General features: G+C 44.2%; 2 protein-coding genes across 5 annotated transcripts in view; one reads left to right on the forward strand and one right to left on the reverse strand.

Annotated features, from left to right (window-relative positions):
- BDP1 (BDP1 general transcription factor IIIB subunit) overlaps positions 1-15867 on the reverse strand; it is a 1439438-nt gene extending 1423571 nt beyond the window's left edge. For all 4 annotated transcript variants that reach the window (XM_085632357.1, XM_085632359.1, XM_085632358.1 and 1 more), the window contains exon 1: positions 15470-15867. In XM_085632357.1, coding sequence (XP_085488483.1) covers positions 15470-15684 — 215 coding nt within the window. In that variant the 5' untranslated portion in view covers positions 15685-15867. The remainder of the gene's footprint in view (positions 1-15469) is intronic.
- A 16-nt stretch (positions 15868-15883) lies between these two features.
- The window catches only part of SERF1A (small EDRK-rich factor 1A), a 59018-nt gene continuing 52218 nt past the window's right edge, over positions 15884-22683 (forward strand). The window contains exon 1 of the mRNA XM_085632360.1: positions 15884-16050. Coding sequence (XP_085488486.1) covers positions 16044-16050 — 7 coding nt within the window. The 5' untranslated portion in view covers positions 15884-16043. The remainder of the gene's footprint in view (positions 16051-22683) is intronic.

The raw sequence follows: 22683 nt of genomic DNA on the forward strand, positions 1-22683 counted from the left end.
TCAATCCGGTGTTGTTATTCGGGGTGAAAGCGTGTGTGATATCACTTTTGTTTACCCTGGCAATTTGTTGCATCTACATCCATGCCTCAACCCCACTCCCGCCCTCTGTCGTCTAACCAGGTCTTAGTAATGGTTTCATTAGGGCCAGATACCAAGCATTAAGTTCAAGACAATGTGAAGGAAGCACACTTCAAATACATGTCCAGTAGCTTATTATACATGAGCTGGCACTACCTACAGTTATGCCAGGAAATTGGAGAGGTCCGCTGTTTGCAGGCAGGCCAGCTTTAAGGCAGTCTGTCCAAATATCATTACTTTGACACTCAAAGCTGGCAAGGGCTGCTGCTTTCATATTGGTGGGTATCCAGACCGAGCTTATGCTTCGCAAGCCTTTGATAACGTTTTTCTCGCCTTGGTGACGGTTCCCCGTTCAATATCTAAAAAATCTGTACATCTCGATTTAATGACAAAGTAGTAACATATTTACATACATTGAATTTTCTGTTTCTGGCCCGCTGAGCACACAAGACACCATCCTGTTATACCACTACACTTTGATTACTACACCCTGATCAGAGAAGAAATGTCTACTCCGTGCATTATGTTTCTCCACTCACAAAATCGTTTTATTAACGTCTCAATCAAATGGTTTTAGATTTGTCCTTTTGCTCTGACAAAGTTTTTATTTTAAAGACACTCAATTCGATGACTGGTAAAGTATGAAATTAGATTTATTTGTTTAAAAAGAAAGTGAGAAAACGTAGGCAGTAAGAAAGCACACGGGCACGAAATGCACAGGTTCCTGGTGCCCCATACCAGAAGGGCGCTTTCATGTATCCCAGTTTGTGCTCGAGGGCCAACGCGACCGCCATCTGTTTCCGATTAAAATAATTGTAAACCGATGGCACTGCTGCTTGCTCCCACGCTCCCTAGGCCAGGGCAGAGAGAAGGCGGGACATGCACCTGCCTTTGGCCTATTGCGTGCTGTCTTTCTTAGAAAGACGCACGCAAAGGCCAATAGGTGTGATGAATGAAAAGAAAAAAAGCACACGCACGAGCGTGTATTGCGAGTCGAAAAGCCCTTACTAGAAGCCTCGCAGGCATGCGTGCTGGCTCAGGCAAGACCTAACAAGCATTTGCAATGCAATAGGTCTCGCATTTATAAGAGTTTGAGCTATTGGCATTTTAAAATTACAATGCCTTTTATTTATGTTTTGGTTTTAAAACAAATAAAAGGCATTGTCATTTACAATGTCAGTAGCATAAACTCGCATAAAAGCAGTGTGTGGAGTGCAGCAGTGTGCGGCGTGCAGCAGTGTGCGGCGTGCAGCAGTGTTTCGTGTAGCAGTGTGTGGCGTGCAGCAGTGTTTCGTGTAGCAGTGTGAGGCATGCAGCACTGTGTGGCGTGCAGCGGCGTGCAGCAGTGAGCGGTGTGCAGAAGTGTGCTGCGTGCAGCAGTGTCGTGCAGTATGCAGCAGTGAGTAATGCAGCAGTGTGCAACAGTGTTTGGCGTGCAGCAGTGTGCGGCATGCAGCAGTGTGTGGCGTGCAGCAGTGTTTCGTGTAGCATTGTGCGGCGTGCAGCAGTGTGTGGCGTGCAGCAGTGTGTGGCGTGCAGCAGTGTGTGGCGTGCAGCGGCATGCAGCAGTGTGTGGCGTGCAGCAGTGTGCATCGTGCAGCAGTGTGTGGCGTGCAGTAGTGTATGGCGTGCAGCAGTGTGAGGCGTGAGGCGTGCAGCAGTGTGTGGCGTGCAGCAGTGTGCGCAGCAGTGTGTGGCATGCGGTAGTGTGCGGCGTGCAGCAGTGTGCGGCGTGTAGCAGTGTGAGGCATGCAGCACTGTGGCATGCAGCGGTGTGCAGCAGTGTGCGGCATGCAGCAGTGTGCGGCGTGCAGCAGTGTGCGGCATGCAGCAGTGTGCTGCGTGCAGCAGTGTCGTGCATCATGGAGTAATGCAGCAGTGTGCAGCAGTGTGTGGCGTGCAGCAGTGTGCGGCATGCAGCAGTGTGTGCCGTGTAGCATTGTGCGGCGTGTAGCATTGTGCGGCGTGCAGCAGTGTGTGGCGTGCAGCGGCATGCAGCAGTGTGTGGCGTGCAGCAGTGTGCGGCGTGCAGCTGTGTGCGGCATGCAGCAGTGTGCGGCATGCAGCAGTGTGAGGCATGCAGCAGTGCGTAATGCAGCAGTGTGTAATGCAGCAGTGTGTGGCGTGCGGTAGTGTGCTGCGTGCAGCAGTGTGCGGCGTGCAGCAGTGTGCGGCGTGCAGCAATGAGCGCCGTGCAGCAGTGTTCGTGTAGCAGTGTGAGGCATGCAGCACTGTGTGGCGTGCAGCGGCGTGCAGCAGTGTGCAGCGTGCAGCAGTGTGCGGCACGCGTGGCTGTGCGCGTAACCGCCACCCGATCCGCCTGGGAAGCCTTTGGGAGCATTTTCGGAATCCCCTACATAAGTCTCGCTGAGCGATCGCTTAAGCGATTGCCAGGCGAGACCTAAAAAGTGTCCCACATTTGCATATTGCCTTTCCGCAAAACACTGCTTTGGTGAAATTTTATAACAAGCATTGGCATAGCCAATAGGTCTAGCTTTTGGGACATTATAAGTATTTAGTTATGCAGCACAATATCTTTGGTGCAACAACATCAACCGTTGCATGGCTAAAGACTTTAAGGTTCCAAAGGAGAGACCTATTGGCTATGCCAATGCTTGTTTTTGATTGAGAGGTATGCAGAAGCGTTGTTCTGGACATCACATTGTAATGCGCAACTTTCACACAGAGTTAAAACTCTCAATCAGACTACAAAATATATAGCAGGAGCGTGTACCTTAAAAAATTAAATCCACATTAATACCACATACAGCTAGGCATTCTCCGATACACCAGTCTGTGTTATTTCAAAGTCATGAAATGATCAAGCAGAAAGATACTGTACATATTGCAGGAGTAGTGAGAACGGTAATGCACGTTTTGAAAAACACCCCCTTTCAAGGTATGTGTTGTCATTTAGATGGCTATGGCCTCTCATGACACCGAAGTGAATGTATCACATATAAAAAATGTCACCAAGGCAAAACCTCTGGTACCTATGTGTACAGTGCTTTATTTTTTTGATTTGGTAGGAGGGGAAGTCACTTCTTGTTGACCACGCAGCTATTCAACAAAACCATAACTATAGCACATGTGCTTGCCCTCGCAAGCACATAATAAATACACTTATGGCAGTAGATTTTCACTAAGGGGTGTAGGTCCACGCTTCGGACAAGTCAAAAGGGGCCCACTTCTTTATGTAATATCCCTTAACTCACGCTAGATAGATTAAAAGAGCACCCTCCTCAGATTTTTGGGACTATTAAAACTTGCAAGAACCAACACAAACTCGAGCATGTACTGTTATCGTCTTCTTAGTGGCATATTCTATTTTTGTTTAGGTGGAATTTCTTAAATAACATTGAGCTCAGGTGTTTTACTCCTTCTGGGCACTGGCGTTGCAATCCCAACTGAAAACATAGTCCGTGGATGTAACATGAATCGGTGCTTGTTCTGGGTTCTCTTTCCGTGTAGGACATGCTTGAAAGCCTGGGTTTATAATCGATTTCCGTACAACTCCAGGCGCACTGTCCTTTCCTTTTTTGGAAGTGCAGGTACCCGGGCTAAAAGGCGAATCAAACACGGACACATACAAAGACTTAAACAATGTTGCAAAGTTGATTTATTTAGACACTGTGAGTTGGAGATTATTGCAAGCGCATGATTAAATGCACTTCTTTACTGCAGCGGGTTATGTTGTACAAGTTACACAGTGCACAGCAGTGCGATGCAGTTACTCGGCTGTTGCACCCCACAAAGGCCAAGAGACGTTTCGTATTCATCAGTACGGGGCCAGGTAGGAGGAATAAACATTAGATTATGGTTTGTCTTCATGGTTTGACAGTTCACTGGATACGTAAGTGAGTGAGCGCCCGCTACACCAACTATCTGACACGTGTTTAAGAGGCGCAGATCTGCTTGTGCAAATGGAGCCACCACTTGGGAAGGCCGCCCTTCGAAAGTAAGGTACGACAGATGGGAAATAAGTCCACAGATTCTTCTCAATTCGTTCACTTCTACCATAGTAGAGGGGATTGCTTTCGATGCAAATACGCCATAGAAAGGCATAGCCGCTTGTTTTGTTACTCAGCAAGTTAGACTTTGAAGAGTTTTTTTATGCTGCGATTCTAGCTCCCCTGCACCCCACGGGCTTCGGTTGACCTTAGTAGAATGCTGACTGTTACATGAACGGCGTCAGTATAAGTTCAAAAGTTCAGGCTAAGTTCATAGACGGTTGATTTTGTCGAGAGGTGCACTCGGGAAGCAGGAGAAGGGACAGGGCTTCACTTCGGGTCTGCCCGGCCGGTAAAGTGGATGGTGAGTCAGGGCACTCAGATCGGATTTGCTTGTAGGGTCACAATTATAAACGTAAATCCGAAAATGATGTCGGCAAAATTATAGAAAGAGAAGACACAACGTACACACGAAAAAACTTAAAGAACAGTTTGTTTTTGCCATAACCATGCAATTAAAAGGTTTAGGCAGGTATAAGTGGCCTCAGAATCTCTTCTACAAAAAACACTTTTCTTCGACAAATGCATGTTTAACCCCTCCAGCTACCTATCTGTAAGATAGAGATATGCATCAAAATAGAAAAACACCAGAGCCATAATTAAATCTTTAGAACACATTATGTTTTTGATTGTGTAAAATATTCCCCGGCGTGACCCATGTTCTCCGTTATAATTTAGCCATTATAAGTTTGTAGTCAAGGGCGGCACGCACCGATATAATAAGCATCAAAACTGCGATTGTAGCACAGTCAAGACGTGCTCAAGAGATGCTGGTTTTCTCAAAGAAAAAAAAAAAAGGACTGCGTAGTGTTGATTGTTATTTCAAGGTAACCGCCATCTATGTGGCAAAGCCCCAATATCACCATGCTCGGAGGCTCCCAAAACAGCGCCAGGCGTTTTTGCGGACTACTTTGGCAGTGATGTCATCAGGTGCAAATAAATGCATTTCAATTTTGTATGATTATTTATCCTCTGGTGAACATGACCAGATCCCGCGAAAAACACCAAAACTTGGCAATTTAGGAGTGGATTTGGAAGCGGTGCTGGCTATTGCAGACCACTGCACTGAACGACTGGCAGAAAAAGCTTTTTCAAGAAAAATAAAAAGAGGAAAATGCAAATCAGTTTCTTCAGCAGAACATTCTGATAGTACAAGCACATTGCCAGCATTACTGCCATCTCTACATACGAGTAGAGCAGGAATTTGCTGGAATAGGACGGATATTACACCTCAACTTTAACTATCGAAGAAGTGCCGCACCCCAAGTCCTAAATATTTTACCGGGAGGGGGGGGGGACGACGGTGAGAAAGTAAATAAAGGGAATAAGGAAGGTCGATCGGCAACCCACTCTACTCTTTAAAAATAATCATCATGTCAAGAACGTGCATATGACACCATAAAATAACAATTTGCAATGGTAATGATGTCTAAGAGTGAGGCATTAATAAGGACTCGTTGATTTCTGGCACAGCAAGCTACAGCAACTCAACAGTGTGTGATACCGGTCATTGGATACATCACTGCAATTCAAAATGGTACCCTCACTGCATGTAACTTCTGTGTGGAACCTGCCTACGGGCTTCTAAGCTCTCGTTACGGAGTTATTCTTTCTTTCTAGGCTCATTTTTAGGTCGCGTCTAGAGCAGCGCATGCGCTGCTGCTCGACTTTTAGTAAGGGGCTTTTCAAAGTGCTACACTGTGGCCTAGAGCTTGCGTGCAAGTGCGCAGGCACGCGCTTATGAGCAGAGGCGCCATATGGCTTTCCTCTCTCGTCATGGGTCATCAGCTTTCAAGATACAAGAGCTTTCTTTCACATTCCTGAAGTCGATAGCTTCCTTGTTGCTCTTTGTTACTACAACTGTCCACAAGGTGGTGGTGTTCCCACATTGTATATGGAAGCTACTTAATATACACAACATAGAAGTTAATACGGCATAGTGTTGCTTCCTGGCCAGTATTATATCGACACGGCTAGCGTTTGCATGTCACAACCGTTTTTTGTTTTTTTTTTTTAAATGGGACAATACGCAGATGGCACTAGTTTTTCCAATTTCAAGCATGAATTGAAATTAGCACAAACAAAAAAAAATGTCACAGCAAAGGTATTTTAGAGAGGCAGAAATACATTGATAACATAAAATCCATAGAATTTTGGTCGAGCAGCGGCTTTCCTCCCTCGTTTCTAAGTAGTTTCCAGAAACAGTTTGGGGTATTTCCATGGCAACGCGGCCATAGCTGGGCCTTTACTCGCTTATGAAATGTCGTCAATTAGTTTCAAATAAGACATTTCTTGTCTCTCACAGGAGTCGCGTTTCAAAACCCTGGTATGCTCAGACTTTGGAATCCCTGTTTACACCTTATGTCCGTCTCCTCTTACCATCCGAAGAGACTAACAACACTACAGACAGGCCGAAACAATACAACACTTCCACGCCCGAAGGAGACAAGCAACCCTCGCTCCCGCAGGGAGAGGGGATTCTTCATTAGACACCTTGGAACCGGACCCTTCGCAAGGAAACTTGCAATATTTGACTAAATGCGGCTAAAACTCAGTGGCGTAAATTGCTTTTATGAGAGAAAAATGCAGAGTTCTAGAGAATCTAACATTACAGGACATGCGCGGAGCTGTCAAATAAATGAGCCCTTTGAATATCTTTTTCAAGTCCGCTTCTGGCAGGCCGGCAGCCCTTTTCAATCCTGGCCGCCACGCACTGATCTTACTCTTGTCTCCTCGAATCCAGGGAACGGAGTGACGCGAAGTAGCCTTCTGAAGCCTGTTGTGACCCACAAAACCCGAATCTGTTTTCCTTTCGGTTATTTCAGCTGTGTGGAATGTCCGCCTCGTCGACAGGTGCTGATGGCAGGGCTTTCATTCCATAGCGAAGTCACCCAGTTATTGAGTGCAGGCACCGACGGGGAAAGTTCATTCTGACATGTTAATTGAAGGATGTGTCTGTTTTGCTCTTTCTCAACAAGTTATGTGCGTTTTTCTGTCAGTCTAATATGCTTGACTCTATCCAATAATGCCTTCACCAACATAGTGCCTAGAAGGACCTATATCTTGCTTTGTGCACCTACATTTAAAATGCTTGTGTGCCTAGCATGATACTTTTCTATGGCCAGTCAGGGTCACTTAAATAATCTACAGAGCTGTTATACTTTGGTGCATAGAATTACATCATTTTATAGCGTCAGTTTAATTGTTTACAGCATTATTGGCATTCCAATCTTCCATCTTACCTTTAAGGGTGAATCAGTATTAAGGGTTAAACAACCTTCAAGTATCAACCTGACAAACTTATTTTTTAAAGCTAAACTGTTTGTTTTCATCAGAAATGAACTGTTCCTCTATATATGGAGTGTTTGCTCTCTGAGAGCACTGCCTTTCTTGGGAGACCCGAAAAGAGCTCCCAGGATGTGGAAAGAGCAAAGGTGATTTACTATAGAGTGCTACTCGCCGAAAAGCGCTTTGACGCCTCGTCAGGGGTAGTAAGCGCTATATAAATACAACTTTAATCACAATTACTATTAGTGCCGCAGGCCTCTTGCACAGTTTGTTACTGCACCCAAGTGCATTCCAAGCATTTCTCCGGTACTTTATCTTTACCAGGTCGATCTAATGAGCACTATTTAGGTGTAGGATAACGCCTATAGACCTGTCCTTTTATGCTGAGAGCCGAGTAATTATACAAGTGCTTGCCGAACTTGCGCCTCTTTATTTCCTGCCCATCACCTGTATTTCTAAAAGAAAAAAAAGATTGTTTTGCCTCTATATTTATTCCCAGTAGTCACTGTTGATGTTCCAGCGCTTCCCCGCAATTTGTCTTTCAAACTCATGAAATGTGTCATCTACTCAGCTTCGGGGGGGGAGCGGGCGTGTGTGCATAGCCCTTGTCCATAAACCTTGTACCTTATAAGTGTTTAGCCATGCAACAGTTGATGTTGTTGCACCAACGATATTGTGCTGCATAACTAAATACTTATAAGGTCCCAAAAGCGAGACCTATTGGCAATGCCAATGCTTGTTTAACAATGGGACTGGGGGTGAGAGAGGCCATGGATGGTAATTGGAATGCTGTGGTATTGGTAACCTTGACAGGTTGTAATCACAAAGGAGACTCCACAATGTGTGGAGGAGGGAACGGGAGGCATGGGGTTCTAGGAGCTAGCGGCCTCCATTGCTAAACGTTTACCACAGAAAGCTGCTCCTAGTAAAGTGTGACCCTACTACAGTTATAGAACTATTGTGAGTTAGGACATCTCACAAAAAGTGACGGACTGGTCTCACACACCACCTGGTGTCATGCTTCATCATCGGCCAATCCTCGCCCTCCCAAACCTTCGTTTGATGGAGGGCGGGCATACACCTGGAGACAGGGATGCACTTCTAAACTAAAGAGTGGGGGCCCGTGAGATGGAACGTGAAGTTAAAAATCATTATAGTTACCAGAAGGGGAGTTTTAATGTGGCCAATAACTATATGATACTAAAAACAAAAGGACGGTGGGTGGGGTGTTTAGTGTCCCCTAACCGTCTCGTGAAAGGTCGACATGTTTCTGCCTTGTAGGCCCGAGCGGGTCCAGGGCATTCATCAGGACCTAAGTTTGAACTGGGGGCTCAGTTCTTACCAACAGGTAGCAAGAAAATACCACTGCGCGGGTGTGGCGAGGGCCGCACTCCGCTTCCTAAATGGCTTCCGAACGTCAAGCCTATAGGGAGAAGTGAACAAACAATTGTATAAAAACTGTAGAACTGGGTCAAAAGAAACATAACATTACAAGACATAATGAAAAGAAACAGCGCATGCGTAAGTTCCTTAAGGTGAGTGACTATTCACGTGACTTGTGCCACTCTATGTGTGTACACAAACAGATCGAGAGTGTTGAGGCTCTCGTGGGTCTTACCCTAGTTGAAACAACTACTTGCCACATGGGGGGTGGGGAGGGGAAACTCCTGTTCATTCTGGAGGGAGAGAAGGTAAACCAAAGTTTTCATCAGCCGGTGTGTGGGAGATAAAATTCCACATGCGTGTAAAGTACACGCTCATTCACACAGTAACGAACCGGAAGGGTTCAGTTACAGCATTCAATGCATTCATACTCTTACTGTCTCAGGAAAAGAATCCCGCGTTCATCCTATGGTGTTGCTCCCGGTCCTCCCGAATGTAGGAATGAGGCCGGTGTTTATATAGTGTGCTCGAGACTTAATGAGAGTCAGCGTTGGGTAGTTGAGGCTGAAAAGTGGCTCCTGGTGTGTGGTTTCCGGTGTCCCGAGCGGACGTGAGAAGGATACGTGCGGCGAGGTACCTGGTTTAGTCATGGCTGTAGCGAGGGGCCAATGGTTTGCCAAAAGCGAGACCTATTGGCAATGCCAATGCTTGTTTAACAATGGGACTGGGGGTGAGAGAGGCCATGGATGGTAATTGGAATGCTGCGGTATTGGTAACCTTGACAGGTTACCGATACTGATAAAGAACAAAGCGCATGGGCACGGGGAAGGCAGACAGCTTATTTCGCTTTTTTTTGTACTTCTGAAGTGCAAGTTTTTTATATAGCGCGTAGAAGCCTCGAGGAATCACAGTGATCTCAGCGATTTACAAACAGTAAGGAATACAGTAAAACAATTAGCTAAAATAAATAAAAAAGCAAGCGCGGCCGGGCTGAAAGTTAAAAGACGCGCTCTGTGGTGAGGGAGGGGGAGGGAGTTGAAGCGCGAGCAAAACAGAGGCAGAGCAAGGTGTGCACGTGCAGGAGAGCGGGAGGAAAGCCAGATGGCGCCTCTGCTCGTAAGCGCATGCCCGCGCGCGTAACCGCAAGCTTTAGGCCATGGTAGCATTTTCTGAAGCCCACTTACTAAAAGTCTCGCCAGTGTAGCGCATGCGCTGGCTCAGGCGAGACCTCAAAAAAAAGGGAGTTGGGGGTGGGTTAAAAAAAATGCACGGATTAGTGTACACTGGTGAAACACACCTGAAAAAAAGTGAGGCCACTTTTGCTCAGGCCCCCTGCCCCTGCTCAATATGCATATATTAATGGGCCAACCCAGCGAGAAAAAGGGAGTGACACCTCTGCCGTTGATAAAAGGGAGGTAATGAGATCCCCTCTACCTCCAGAAAGGCCACTCCGGCACCCACTGGGCCAATGGCAGCATCGAACAACTAAGAAACCGCCCACATCGCCCTCACCCCCCCTCCCCCCCCCCCACTCCTCCCCAGGCTGCCCACAGCGGGAATTCAGATACCGGCCCCTCGGATATTGCCCAAGAGTGCCCGCGTTACCAATCTGACGCTGCCCCAAAGAATGATTTTGCCCATATGGCTAAATGTTAATAGAAAACTTAGCACCTAGTTCGAGGCATCAATAAATGTATTTGAGGTCTCAACTCAGGCTCCAATGTTGCTATAGCATCCTGGATTTCATGGTCTATCCTAATTTTGGATGCGTGTCTTTTCACTTACCTGTTAATAAAAGTATTTTTTTCTAAAGTGAATCACTGACTGGACATTGAGTGATAACTCACACTGAATCGGAGTCTCTAAACCCCTCCACAAGTCTTGATTGATCATCTGTTTGTCCTGCTACACTGAGGTAGTTTCTTGCCTATTCACTTAGAAATGAGCCATTATTGTGCCCCTGTATCACCAAAGTTAAGCAATGGTACCTACAAAGGTTGCTGCCCAGTAATCATCAACTGCACATTGACCCCAAGTAAAAAAAACAAGCATTTGCAATGCAATAGGTCTCGCATTTACGTGTGTTTGAGGTATTGGCATTGTAAATGACAATGGATTTTAGTTTTGTTTTCATATTTATGTTTTAATAACGAAAACAAAAATAAAAGGCATTGTTATTTGCAATGTCAATAGCTCAAACTCGTATAAATGCGAGACCTATTGCATTGCAAATGCTTGTTTATTTTGAGAGGGAGAGTATCTGCACTTCTCAAGAAAAACATAATACTGTTAATTAGAAAGTACTGCACTTCTCAGAAACGAGGTGTAACACTGAGACTAGAGGCTTTACTCCTGCTTATATAACTGACCTGTCCCAGTACTTGCTTCTCAACATCTGGTCACCCTAATCAAGTGACACATAAAGCTCTGAACTGTCACACACAAAAGTGTTGTAAAAAAAGGAAAAATCACACATAAGCAGACTGAAATCTTGGCGGCTATGTGCTGATGACCGGCTGCGTTTGGCAACCAAGCGGCACTGGGGTGACGCTCAGGAAGCTTTGCTGCGGAGAGTGCTCCCTGACAGTGACACACTCAACTTCCGTGTGAACTAGACTACTTCTCTGACGAACTGCTGTAGTCACACACTGGCTCTGTAAAAGACGCACTAGAGTGGCCCGTGCTCTTCCAAAAGCAGTGGACTACTTACCCAAGGGCTCCACGGTGAAGGCTGACATGGGATACATCTGGGAGCAGGGGAGGAATTCTAGGTGGCGGTTAATTTCGGGAACAGGAAGCGACCAATTCCCCGGTGCCGGAGCCACATGATGAGCAGAACTCCTTGGATTTTATATACAATTGCGTATGTTTATGTGTTTATAGATTTTGCCTGACTGAATGTCACCTACATCTTCGTGAAGGAACGCAGATTAGGGAAAGCTTGATTATGTTGCACCTCAATGTCCATCCCTTGCTAGAAGTGTGACAGTGAAGAGTTCTTAAAAAATCTATAAATGGAGCGGGCTGCCGGCCATATCTCAATCAAGCCCCTAGTCTGAAAGAGATGAGAGTAAGTGAGAAGGGTCTCTTTGTGTGGCTCCCACGTGACTCCTCTCACGTAGTCCAGTTGTTTAATGGGATCGGGTTACGAGGGTGCCTCTGAACAGGCCTACGCAGCATGAAATGTTACATTGTTTGCTATTGAAACAGGGCAGGTTCACTTGAGAATTCCAAGTGACATCATAGGCAATCTAGTGTAAACTGACACAGTTATTGATAGTTAGCCTTCTATGATGCTCGTATGTTTCCAGATTAACCGCAATGCACTCAGTAGGCCACAGACACGGGAAGCAGAGGCTTACACATGGCCCTACAGCAAAACAAATGGGGAAAGTAGGTTATTGATTGCAGGATAACATTGTGACTGCTGGGATGTAGTTTTCATGAGTTTTCACTAACACGGCTCTCAAAATGATCCTTTTCTGTGAGCCTTTTCCAAGTTATTTTGCTGACAAATTAAAATGTTTAAAAAAAAGTTCTTGCACTTCACCTTGGAAGATTCATTGCTGTAGACAAGAGAACTGGAGAAAAGGCTTACACAATGGAAAATCCGCTGATCTGAGCCTGGACACTGGAGCATGACAACATCACGTGACCCAATCCCCGCGATCCCACCGGCTTTATTATCCTCGGCCTTAGACTTTGCGCAGCTCGTGCTGACAAGGCCCGCGCCCGTGGAGAGGGAAAGTTTATTAACCTGTGGTTTGTTTACAGGCCTAGGTGGATGAGGAACGTCTTCAGCACAGATTATATTTCAAAACAATGCAGAGCAGCGTAGTTTTATTGACGTCAAACTAAAACTTCTCTATAATTATGTTCCTCATAAACACTGGAGTAATGTCAACTAGTATTAGCAACACTTTTCACTGCTTGAAACACGTGGAAATTTCCAAGGCACAGAAAGGAGCTCGCGAAGCTGCACTTTCATAATCGTGTTCAGGATCTCTGTGGAAAGGTCTTTGCCATGTGATAAAGCAGCACCTTATCCACAGGTGGTTTCTCTTCATGCCTTACTTCCTAGTGTGTCACGAAGATAGCCAGCAGAAGCACTGGCAGGATCACGTGACCTTCATGGTGGACTAAAGGTAGCTCATTGGGAACCCATTATGTACACAAAGCAATTCAAGAGAATGGATAAGAAAGAAAGAAGTGTGGAAATATTAATGTCAGAAAACAGTCTCCTGTGTAAGGGGAGGCGTGACCGATCGAATAAACACAAGTGATTCAATGAAAACAGTGGGTGTGCCGGCAGAGGAGGCTGGGTCTGCGCAGCAAAGCGGCCGTGAAAGTGAAAGTGATCGCGATCAAAGCGGCCGCGAAAGTAAGCGCGGCGCACGCGCCCGCGCACATGCACTGTAGCTCTAGGCTGGCCTGGTAGCACTTTTGGTAGCCCACATACAAAATGTCTCTTCGAGCCAGCGCATGCGCTGGGCTCAGCGAGACCTAAAAAACACAATGCTCTTAAAACAAGCCGACTGAAAATGTACAGAAGATGCCCACAATTGTACACAATTTTATGTGGCGGGTGCACTCTATTCATCTGCGATATGAAGCACGGCTCAGATCTGTGCAGAGGAGGGTGATTCCCCAGGTTGGCTTATAATAGATGGTTGGTTGAGGCATGGAATTTGTCACTATCTGGTGCTTGTGGCTGATGCTCGACTCTGGCACTCTTTGTCCGAATTGGTGCTCCTTGTAAGTCTATACATTCTGGGATGCATTTGTCTGAGGTGCTGTCTGCTCAGTCACTTTCATTTAAATCATGTGCCACACAAATGGTTACCTAAGGTGCCCTGTTAGCAGGTCGGGGGGAGGCAGGTTTACACATACGAACCAGGAAACGGGATGGCAGCTCAAAAAAGTATACCTCCTCGAGACCCAAAATTTCTTGACACAAGCCCAGCTGTGTGCCTGGCTGGCTTTGGCTGGGTGTATCTACAGTTATGTGCAATGCTAAAGAATAACAGAAAAGCGAGCTGTGTGACTGGCCCTGTTTGCCCAACTGTGTGTCTGAGTGACATGATGTGCATCGTACCACGAAATGATAGTTCAGGTATGTTGTTATACATTTTCTGGATGCATAATAGGTGGGGAAAAGAAGTGATGAGTGGACAGCTTGGTCATAGTTATGAGATTAGGTATGTTTTTACGCCTCCTCTCGTAGCTGGACCTAAACTGCTGCTGTCTACGTAGACTCTGAAGTAGCACGCCAGACTGTGTTCTGGAATTGTGTAACTGGCTCAAGGAATGTCTTGAAGTGCTCTGGGGCGTGCTTGGTTCTGTGATTTAATAGTGCAGCCCCTCTTACCTCCTACCCCTAATAGTACTATAAAGCTCAGGGTAGCGTGCTAGGCTTTACAACTGGCTGTGAGCCTAAGGGGGCCAACCGTCCTGCACATTGGAGGTTTGTCCTGCAATTGAGGCTTCTGTCCCACTGCCCAGCGGCACAACGGGTCACCCACTATGCCACATTTTCGTCCCCAGCCACTTTTATCCCTCAAAAATCACAAGCAGGTCTCACTCGTTCAGTCCTTTAACAGCTCTAAAAGAGGTACCCTTCGGTGGTTTGAAGAGAGGTGCTGTAGCAAAGGATGGAAACTACAGTGTAGCTTCATGAGCAAAATCCACTATAGTGCTGCAAATAGAGCATCCTGCAGTTAAAAAGGCCAGAATATGTAAATGTAAAGCATAATGATGCCCAGTACTGGGAACATGCCTTTGCTGTTTATTTCTTCCATTTGGCCAGTTTCAAAGGGCTCACATATTATGATATTAGTGTACAGAGGCACAGTGAGAGTATACTTTGCCCAAGATCAAACACATTGTTAAACTGGCAGCCTCAACACTGCCGCACTCTACTACTTGCTGCAAAGACTATACATTTACCACCATGTTGCATCCTGGAAAACATACTGGGAGACTGTGCACTTCAACCTTGCCCTATGTTGTATAATATACAGTCCATTGTATTACCCAAGCGCTTACCATCAACCTTTACATGGATTCTCAATACCCACAAAAACGCCATAAGGGAGCATAATTATACGTATATACACAATTTGGCCAAATGAGAGGCCAGGATTAAAACCATGGTTTGAACTAGTCCACAACTGGGGAGTAGTGATGCTGATGACAAGCCAAGGGGTAGCCCATCCAAGGTAAATATCAGTATTCGGGGCCCTGCCCAGCTTAAAAATAGTGTGTTTATTTCCACCATATTTAACTGAAAAGAGGAACGAACCTATTAGAAGCCAAGAACCCTGGTTCCATGGTGAAAACGTAATCACTGGACCAAGCCATGTCATTGTAGGTAGTTACTAGGCAGTTTGTGCTGTAGATACTTATATTTACCATTGGTGTTTTAAAACCGATCAATATTAAATTCATTTTGATAGCCAGAGCTGTTCATATTCTAAACTTGTCTCAAAAATTGCCTACAGTGGAGTTGTAGTGCTATAGCTTTATTGTAACTGGAGTCTGTTTGCAGTGTGGTTTGCAATTGTGTGCCTTGTTGTTCTCTGCAGTGTGCCTGGTTCGGGGAACGGGAAAGTGCAATATTTCAGTGCTCTGGGTCTGTACACCAAGTTCTATGGTAGGATGCCCACTACGCCTGAAATTCAGGCTCACTTGTGTTCAACAGCTCTACTCACTTTTGGATACTGGGGCTGTTGTTGGCCTCTTCGATGGGATGTTGCAGGCTGTCGCAGGGCGGACTCTCATTTTCATGGACCGTTGGTAGATCAGGTGTGGTGCTCTGGACGAGTGCTAGTTGAGGAGCAACAGGGACGGGAGGCACGGGGCCACCTCTACATCCTGCAGGAGGTTTAACGTTGGGTTTAACACTGAGCCTGGACCTACGGAACATCTCCACTCGCAAACAAGAGGGACGCGGCACATTCAGCAACTGCCGCGCTATCCTTCTTTAACAAGCTGCCTCCTGCCACCGGAATCAACAAACCATGTAGAGTCCATGACAGCCTGTGTCACATGGGCGAACTGCGGCTCGCTTGTAATTACGTCATTAGACGGCGCACGCTTTTTACGTTCCAGATGTTTCGTGAGTGTGACGTCACTGAGCCTGGGCGCCGTGGGCGGGGCCTTCGCCGATTAGTCTCTAGTCTAGAACTTTCTATTCGGCGAGTTCTGCTTCAGACGTTGTTTCGTTGCGGCGGCAGCGGACGTGCGGATTTACTTCTGCTACAGAGCTTCCGACCGAGAACAACCATGGCACGTGAGTATTTATAAGAGCGGTGGATCTCGTTATGACAGAGTCGACGGTTTCTCCTGGCCCATGCATGCTATTCACTCAGTCCCAGCTCTGTTTCATTTGGGTCGTTTGCATTGGAAGGTGACCATCGGACCGTAGAGCCAAGGGAGGAATGAACCGTTTTTATTATTTTTGGTCGGTGGCTGTATAACTTACAAATAAGGTTCACTTGTTTTGGCAGCTTGTAAGTGAACGAGGTGCACGGTCCCGTTGTACGTATCTTGCAAACTACTACATTAGGGCCACGCATTGCAGTTATTGTGTGTTTTAATTTAGCAGGTGTAGAAAGTATCGTTGCTTTTATATTTGTATGTTACGGCGTTGTGATCGGTTGCATGTAACTGCTAGTAGTGTCTTTTAATAGAGCAGTTGGAAAAAAAACGTATCTGTGTTTACCTAATAGGTTTTTACCATATTGAATCGCACTTACACGTGTCTCAGTTATCCTCAAGGATCCCCGTTTACTGGTTGCATTTTCTTCCACTTCTCGAAATAAATGAGCATTACCGGGGTTTCTAGATGGGCGAGGGAGCAGGTGTGGCTCATTTGCTTCCACATTAACCAGCGGTAGTTGTTGACCCAAGCTCTCGCTTGGGTCAACCACCAGAGCTGTTCAACGTGGCGACATAGAAAATTAACACACTGCACCCAAATATCTTTCAATGTTAAGCAGTGTTTATTTAAGATGTTTAATTATGTGACGCACACTTACTCTAATACATTAAATTACAAATTTAGCTTTAAGCGTTGAACCATAGGTTGTATACAAACGGTAACTGAACAGGAGTGTGGGCTATATGGGCTGAGCCAGTAAAAAAGTCCTCAAAATCTGATATAGCACAAAGGTGTTCACACTTGACTTGACCCCACTACTGAGCGGTCAAATTTCAGAGAAAACTAATTTATCTTCTAATAGCAAAGATGGTATCAAGGAGCACACAAATATCTAAAGTAATTTAAATGTCAAGTACACCATAATCTTTTAAATCGCGGCTTTAATGAAACTTGTGTAGATGGTAGTCTTGATAGTTCTTGAATTCAGTTATGTTTCTTTTATTTTAACAATTAAAAGAATGAATACATGCATCAGCGCAGCCAACGCGTTTCGTCCGTAAAAGGACTTCATCAGGGTTAAAATATGACATGGTATCAATATCAATGGAGCATTCTTTCCGATGGAGAATAATCATATTTCGTTTTGTGAATCCCCCGTAGCGTGCTATCAATCACCCAAATTAAAGCTAGGATTGAGATAAGAATTTCCAAGAATAGAGTGATTCTTTATTGATGAACAGATGCAGTTGAATCTGATAAGAAAAAATCCTTCTTGATTAATATATAATAGCTGGGACTCCCATATAGACGACCGGCAAGAAGACTGAGGATATTCGCTCAGGAGACTTTACCTTCTTTACACTATGGGGAATCCTAACGATTTATATATTAATCAAGAAGGATTTTTTCTGATTATATTCAATTGCATCTATTTATCACTCCATTCTTGGAAATTCTTCTCAACTGAAGAACCGAGGCTTTAGTTCGGGTGATTGATAGCACGCTACGGGGGATTCACTACACAAAATACAACTATTCTACATCGGAAGGCATGCTCCATTGGTATTAATACCACGTCATATTTTAACCCTGATGAAGTCCTTTTACGGGCGAAACGCGTTAGCTGGGCTGATGCATGTATTCATTCTTCTAATTGTGAAAATAAAAGCAACTTAAATGAATTCAAGAACTATCAAGACTCCCGTCTACATATGTTTTATTAATGCCATGATTTAAAAGATTATATTGTACTTGAAATTTGAGTTGCTTTAAATATTCATTTGCTCCTACTATCTTTAACTACACGTATGATTGTGTGCGTGTATATCTATCTCCTACTGGCAGTTGCCAGTGGGTAATTTTGATTAGGACATAGTTTCTGTAGCAAAAGCGTTTTTTGTTTTGTCAAACTGGCACAGTTTGACGAATCTTAAAAAACGAATCGGCTGTTCACTTCAGCTGCTGTCTTGAAAGTTTTGGGGTGATCTGTCAAGTGGTGGGGGGCTTATAAGCTTGTGTTCCCCCATGTTAATTCCCATAGTACCTTTAGACACGGCTACAGACCAAATTGCGGAGCAGAATCACACTAAATATTGCAGAAAGGTAGATGATAGTCCAGGGAAGGGCCTTTTATTGAGTTGGTGTAAATCCGTTCAGTAGTTTTTGAGATGTTCGCGTGTATATATATATAATATATATATATATATATATATTTTTTTTTTTTTCGCAATGGCCCGAAAGCTTTAGGAATGCACTCACAGCAATTCAAACCAGTTGGTTTATTTTTCAAAAGCAGGATCTTGCAACAAAATTCACGGTCATTCTTCCTTAGACCTGACGTCTTTCGAGGCTGCTGCCTCTTCTTCCGAGGTCGCTTTTAGAAAGTCTCGCAAGTGGTTCCAGTTAGCATGCTTTTATTCTACCCTCAGTGGGCCTGCATGCTGGGACTTGTAGTCCGTTAGGAATTTGTGTTCACCTTTAGTAGGTACTGCGTTTACTTTCTACTTGAAGAAGGAGAGGCGTGGATGGATATATATATATATATATATATATATCCCGTTGGATTTGCAATATTTTGGTGGTATCAAATTTATTGTTTGGAAGTACCAACACTAATGGCATGCTCAATATTCACTGTAATATTGTGATTATAGTTGAAAGCAGTTAATGTATATAATAAGATTGTATTCACATACTGGTGATTTAGATTTAAGTTTTCACGGACTGCTCAAAAATGCAACAATTAGTGCTTTCGTGATGTGTCTCTTTACATCCACCATATTGTATTAGCATTGCTTAATGGAGTGATGTTCCACTCGTAATCTTTCTACCATGTCTATGAACATTTACCAGCATCACGTGCAGAGTGAAATACGCCTACAAAAGGGTGGTTCTTTGTTTTACACGTTGTCATGTGAACAAGGCTCAGGTGGAGCCGAAACGTTATGGCGACTAGCACGTGAGATTTGTAAATAAAAATTGCACCAAAACCGAGGTCCGTGTCTGTACTGTTGGGGACCGGCACCAGAAGCGGGCGGACTTGACGAAACTACGGAAAGTAGCGGATATATAGAATCTGATCCTGAAGCAAGTGGCAGTAGGGATCAGGCACGTAATGCACCAACACCGATTCAGGAACTCTGTTTTTTACGCGTGGAGCGTTTGACGAGTCTATGCCCAAGACCTCCACGACAGGAGCGTACATCAAACCGGGCTCAAAGTCAAGGAGCAGAAGGAGGAAAAACAGGCGATGGGGCAAGCATAACACATAAATCAACATACAGAAGGAGATAAAAGATACAACGGGGACAGAGAACACAGTAATAAATCTAACGACCATGGCTTTGACACAGGAGGAAGAACAAATCCTTGCTCTAGGGCTATCATTTTGCAAGGAAACAAACTTTGATTATACACAGACTAGAATAGACCTGTAACATTTCATGCGCAGATTGAAATTACGTAAACATTTCTTTAACACCACAGAAAGGATTGATGCAAGTGAACATGGAGGCACAGTGTCCCCAGAATCAAATATTCTAAATGTAGCGGATATGACCTTTCTGAGAGACATGACGGAGCTGGAAATTGATGGTATAACCGATGTAGTAACTAGTGGTCAAGCAGCAATTAGATCAGATCTAAACATATATGCAGCTGTGTTTACACCGTTCAGACCAAAATCTGTCTTCAACCCACTAATGCATAGGGACAACATCGACATTTTTGCAGATAAAGTGATCAAAGATCTTAAGCAATTGGCAATTGAAAGTAGCAATATTTTTAACAAAACCAGGCATAATGAACTAACAAAATATTCCAGAGTCATGCAAAGAATAAAAGAACGCCCTGACATTGTTGTACGATGGTCAGATAAAGGGGGTAATGTTGTACTCTGGCCTCTTAAAATGTACAACAAAGAGGCAATGACACACTTATCGGACAAGGATTGTTACACATGGATCAGTGCCACCAACATCATCAGCATCAAAGAGAAATACCACAGATGTTTATACGAATGGAGAGGGAACGGGTTGATAACAAGGAATGAATTGGATTTCATGAAAAATGACTACCCTGTGACACCACAGCTCTATCTACTCCCGAAAGTCCATAAAAATGCAGTGTGTCCACCGGGCAGGCCAATCATATCTGCCATTGGGAGCCTGTTTGAAAATACAAGCAAATTTATTGACTTTTTCCTTCAACCATTCATTCAAGCTTTACCTGCATATACTAAAGACACTGGGGATTTCCTAACTAAAATCTTTGATTGAAACTGGCATGAAGACTATGTATTTGTCACGTTGGATGTACAAAGTCTCTATACAAGCATTAGGCATCACGATGGCCTGAATGCAGCAAAATACTATCTGAATACAAGGGATATAGGTTTTTACCAACATACACTTATGTTATTACATATGATGGAATGGTGCCTGGAGAACAATATCTTCATGTTTGATAGATTGCTTTACAAACAGACACAGGGCACAGCCATGGGTACTTGCTTCGCCCCCAGCTATGCGAATTTGCATATGGGCTGGTGGGAGGAGCAAGTACTCATGGGGACACACAGATGTCTGAAAATGTAGTACTGTACCAACGCTACATAGATGATATTTTTATTTTGTGGAAGGGCACTGAACAAGGTGCCATTGATTTTGCTGAGGAAATCAACAACAATGACCTAAATCTCAAATTTACATGTACCACAAGTAAGAAATCTATTGTATATCTTGACTTAGAATTGTATATCAGCATTAACAAAGTACATTCAGGAAATCGACATTAGGGAATGCTATTCTGCATGCCCAAAAGTTTTCATCCCGTTAAACTTATTGGAAGTATCCCCTATGCCGAGTGTTTGTGAATCAAACGGAATTGCTGTACTTCAGAGAGTTTGAAAGATTCCACAGAAAACTTGTTCAAGAGACTTAGCAACAGAGGCTATAAGTCAAAAACTTTAGAAACCGCAAAACAGAAGTGTATAGCCATCACCAGGGAAGATCTTATATTTAAAAACAAGGAAAGCAAGACAGTCTCAAAGGAATCTGTAAAACAGACGCCGAGATTAATTACAGGGTATAATACATACCATTCCAATCTACGAAAAATTCTGTATAGACACTGGCCAATAGTGCGTTGTGATCCCACCATAGGCCCTTCTTGCACTAAGCTTCCTCAGTTAATCTTCAGGAGAGCCAAATCCATGAAACAAGAACTTGTGTCCAATGCTCCTGCGCAGGACAAAGGTGCTAGTTGGCTCAAATCCCAAAAAGGTTTATTCAAATGCACTAAATGCAAAGCCTGCAAACATGGAATTAACACCAGACTAGTCTCCACTCCTCTAAGAAAAACTCCACTTGAGATCAGGGAGAATTATACCTGCAAAACAGATTTTGCGGTATATGTGTTACGTTGCACTTGTAACAAAATGTATGTGGGAAGTACCATTCATCCCGTACATATTAGGATACTACAACATCTAATGGCCATCAATAATAATAACCCTACGTATCCAGTGGCCCGCCATATTAATGCGTTACATGGCGGCAAAGCGGAGGATCTCACTTACTTTGTTATTGACAATGTAAAGAAGAACATCAGAGGTGGCAATAGACAACTAGCACTTAGGAGACTAGAATCGAGATATATAATCCAGTTGGATTGTAAAATTCCGAATGGCATGAATGCTGGAGTGTACACCTTTAATCATCTATCGCTGCCAAAATTAAGATCGCGGTAACTGCCTACTCTAAATCTTTGAACCAATTCTCCATGAGATCTGACTCACTCTTCCTTTTTTCTTCTTCTTTTTTCACATTATGTTTTCACTCGTCACACACCAATCATCATAAATCTTGTTTAATTATTAAATTATTTAGATCTCTCAATATAGCGATAACTATTCAAAGTGCTCCACCAATTACCAATCTAACAGAATCGAGAAGGGGTATGATCCGATGCCAGAAACACCACTGCCCACTTGGGCACAATGGGTACACAAGTGCGCTACAGTTTACATCCACCACAATGCCCAAAGATCAACTTAAGCACATGCGTTTCACTTTGTGGCAAGTAACATTACTATCCGTTTTGTTACCAATGTTGGATATGGCACATGCTTATAACAATGGACTGATACCCTCGTAGTCTGTGTTTAATTAAATGCAGTAATTGTTTTGAATGTTTAAGCAGAATGTTGATATTACACATTCTACACTGTCAAATGTGGTAAAGGTGGTTAATGAATTGCTTATTAAGGCATTATGAGTTATAATACGTATTTTTTCTTAGTATTTTTTCTATGTCTATCACTGGTTAGTTTGGTTGCTAAGCGACCTTTTGGTTTGTGTCACGAGTACTAGAATGCTTAAATTAAACTTACCTGAGTGATGCCAGACACAGTGAGCAAGGCGGACCTGTCCGCCGAAACGCGTCTGGGCCATATTGCATGGAATAAAGAATTTTGTTTGAACAGCATCCCACGGAGTCGGTGCCTGTTTTGCATTGGAGAAACCAGGATTGGAAGCAATATAT

Source organism: Triturus cristatus, chromosome 2_1 (assembly GCF_964204655.1).
Source record: "Triturus cristatus chromosome 2_1, aTriCri1.1, whole genome shotgun sequence".
Lineage (NCBI taxonomy): Eukaryota > Metazoa > Chordata > Amphibia > Caudata > Salamandridae > Triturus > Triturus cristatus.